We start from the raw sequence: 3,788 nt of genomic DNA, 5'->3' as shown, positions 1-3,788 counted from the left end.
GGATACCAAATTTTGTCATGTAACATGTAACTATGTCAAACTTAGATAAAATTTAATGACATATTGACACAGTATATTCTTAAATAGAGATCAACTAAATCATTACAGGTAAATTTGCTCTTAACTGTTTTATTTATAATTATGTCAAATTTAAATCCATCAATTGGCGCATTTTTAAAAGAGACTTACAAATGTCAAAAAAGATTGTACAATGAAATGTTAAACTTTGAACTTAGAAAATGACATCTATATTTTATGTTGACGTTTAATCAAATGTCAAAAATGTTAAATTAACAAATTGTTTACTTATAATTAATTTATCTTGGATCATTTTAAGTTGACAAATTTTGTACATGGAAATGTCAAATGAAATAGCTGTCAATTTTGACAATTTGTAGTACTGAATTATACCACTAGATGACGCTTCAATTACATTTACTTTGCACAGCCACGTAAAATCCGAAGCATTTATTTATAGATTAATGATGGAATCTAAGGATGTTACACAACATAAACAACGTTGACTATTGCAAATGACGCTGCAAGAAAATAGAACATATAATTTCGATTATTTTCCTTCCATTATTTACATACGGAATTACATGTATTTTTAGAAATGTACACGATTTCATTTAAAACAAGAAGGTGTCAAAACATTGCACATAACGTTGGCAATTTACATGCAGTCGCCGCAGATGAGATTCCGAGAACAAAACAAAACAAGCTATGACACAAATAAATTAGCACAGTCTTTTGTCACGTAAGTACAGGTAACTTAAGAAAACAGAATTTGTGTATGTTTCTTGTCTCACACATATTTTCTTTGTCGTAATAAAATGTATTTTGATACAAGGTCTTGTAGGATATCTTATCGAGCAACGGTAACCTGAAATTACTGCAAAAAAATATTTGCAACTGATACCAATAATCAGCACGGTCTTGTTCATATATTTAGCAAATGATGCACGACGCCCAAGGACACGCTTCGATGACCGAACATTACGTAAGCGCATACTTAGCGTACTTAATTCATCATCGAGAATATTTGTTGTAATTTTTTTTTGTAATAATTTATTGGTAGTAGACAAATATTGGTAAATCCTTTGATACAGAAATATTCTAAAATAGCGAAATTTTATTGACAGTTTGAACTTGAAGTAAATGAAGATAAAAAAGGTGGGTCTGCTTTGCATTCCTTGTGATTAGAAAACTTTATGTTCGAACACGTATTACGACGATGAAATGTATCGGTTTCGATATGAAACTAGTTTCGCCCAGGTTTTTTTTTCTACTGCTATGGATGACCTTGGATAGACCTTTAAACCTATACAAACAGTATAATTTTTATGATAAATTAAATATTTGTGAAAAAACAGTTTATTTTTATTCTATTAATATTTTTTTTATGTCTTACGTCTTAATTTTTAAGAGACATCAACGTTTTAATTTAAGTAAGTTTATTGACGTTTCTGATTTATCTTTTATGAAATGTCAAAAAAAACTTAGGTTATAAATGTACTTAAGGACTGTCAAAATTGACATTTTGTAATTCCACATTTATCACCAGATGACGTTACAAATCTTAATCAATTTTGTTTATACACATTATTTTATTCAGTGAAATTCTTAAACGAAACTTTGTAATTTAAGAATACTTAAAAAAATATTCGTAATTCATTAAATATAAAAAATATATTTTTCACCAAATAATTTAATTTTCAACTGACATTTTAATTTGTTGACGTTTCTAATTTGTCTTTTATGAAGTGTCAAACAAAAGTTAGGTTAAATGAAGAACTGTCAAAATTGACATTTTGTAATTACAAATTTATTACTATGACGACGACGTTTCAAATATTAATCAATACACATTATTTTATTTAGTGAAATGCTTAAACGAAAGTTTGTAATTTAAGAAAACTTAAAATGAAAAATTGAAAATTTATTTATTTCCAATTTTTTTCGAATCTAATGTCTATCGAACATAGTGTTCTTATTGTCCCTTATACAAAAATTAGTAAAATAATTATTTATTTAAAAAAATTACCTAAAAAATTTAAATTTTTAATCGACTTTTCCTTCAATATTTTATGTTTCTAATTTGATATGATAATTTAATCTTTTGTTTTTTGTAAGCAATTTGTTTGTATTTCGATTATTTAATCAAATGTAAATAAATCTTATAGAAGTTTGTAAACAAAATATTTGTCATATTTCAAAATAATCTATTAATACTTATAGAAATGACAAATCCCGTCAAAAAAAGTCAACAACTTCTTTTTTAAAGTTTGTAAGATGAATAATAATAGTGCTGGATAAATATAGAATTGTTTGTGTAAACATATTTTAGTATTTTGAAATTTTCTTCCAGAGTTTCCACATTTCCTTACATTTTCTTTTTTCTAAATAAAAATTGAACGAAGATTTGATTATTATTGTTTAACAAGAAAAATGTTAATAATTCTTACAAATTTTACTTATTATTTGAGAAAACGTATAAGAAGTACTTAAATGTATTCTACTGTTTAGAATTTGAATTTTTTTTCAGATTTTCCAAAAATAAAAATTTGATAAAAATTCAATGAGGTATGATCTTTATTGTTTTATAAGAAAAAGTTTAATAATTCTTAAAAAAAATAGTTCTTTTTTATTAAAAAAAATGTATACAATTTACTTCATTTTAAGCTACTGAAATTTGTATAAGTATTTTCAAGAAATGATTACTAACTATGAAATTTCTGAAGAAATAATGCATTTTTTTACTGTTAAAAAAAAAATGAAAATGTACTTTTAATTTGATGTGTATTTTTTATTTGTTATTGTTCTTGAATTACATGAATCCTATTGAATAGAAACATAATAAAACATTGAGGAAATCTGAGATTAAGAATTAATTATATCATTCATTATTACACTAGAAAAATTCAAAAAAAAGATGTGTGTTTTCCCCAGTTTTATTCCCACGCGAAAGTTACACAAAGTTTCCTGCATTCACGCTGTACATTTTTTTTTATTACTATTTACTTGATGTAATACTAAATTTTAGTTTTGATCATCATTTTCTATACAATTTTATAATATTCATTTGATACTTAAATCAATATTTAAAGTAGATTTTTTAGTTCAAAATTGAAGAAAAAAAAAATAGTTTTTATAAAATATTTTGTGAATTATTTATGTAATTTTGCAATATTTACTGTTATTTTCTCATTGTCTGGTATAATGCAATTTTAAATTGTCTTTAATCAATATTGAACAGGAAACATATGGTAAAAGAACATATAAATTATTTATCTATTACAATTATAGTTTTCACATTAAAATTTAATGGTATTTTTATAGAAATATTGTAATTAGAGTAAACATATGGTGGAAAAAATTACGTTTTTATTTTTCTTATATAAATTCCTAAATTTTTCGATGTAAATTACTAAATTGCACTTACAATTTCAGCGATCTTCAGTTTTCCAGGCAACGTTCTGAAATAATCCAAATTGATCTTGAGCCATGAGAGGGTCTGCGATTCACTTGGTTTCGTGGTGTTGTTGTTTGGTGCCTGGTTAGGTTGCACAGTGACCACAGTTTCCGTCATCATCAGAAGATTTCCCGGTACTTTTTCTATGTGTCAAAATTTGCGCAAATTCAAATTTGAATTCGATGCGTTTTGCAGCGGAGATATAGGAGGACGCGAGTTTGCGCGACTCTTGAAACACACTGGTAGGTAACGCACGCTGAAAGTGCGCTCTCTCGCGAAGCTTTGGAAACTTGAAGTTATGAGCGCAGGTGGA

The 3,788-nt window shown here is 26.0% G+C and overlaps 1 protein-coding gene across 1 annotated transcript in view; it reads right to left on the bottom strand.

Annotated features, from left to right (window-relative positions):
• The window catches only part of LOC108565679, a 26,089-nt gene extending 22,301 nt beyond the window's left edge, over positions 1–3,788 (bottom strand). Inside the window, exon 1 of the mRNA XM_017925255.1 lies at positions 3,446–3,788. Within this exon, the coding sequence (XP_017780744.1) occupies positions 3,446–3,595 (150 nt within the window). The 5' untranslated portion in view covers positions 3,596–3,788. The remainder of the gene's footprint in view (positions 1–3,445) is intronic.

Source organism: Nicrophorus vespilloides, unplaced genomic scaffold (genome assembly GCF_001412225.1).
Source record: "Nicrophorus vespilloides isolate i.1.1-1 unplaced genomic scaffold, Nicve_v1.0, whole genome shotgun sequence".
Classification (NCBI taxonomy): Eukaryota; Metazoa; Arthropoda; class Insecta; order Coleoptera; family Silphidae; genus Nicrophorus; species Nicrophorus vespilloides.
The sequence above is the reverse complement of the archived record's forward strand: the minus strand, read 5'-3'. Positions and strand labels throughout refer to the sequence as shown.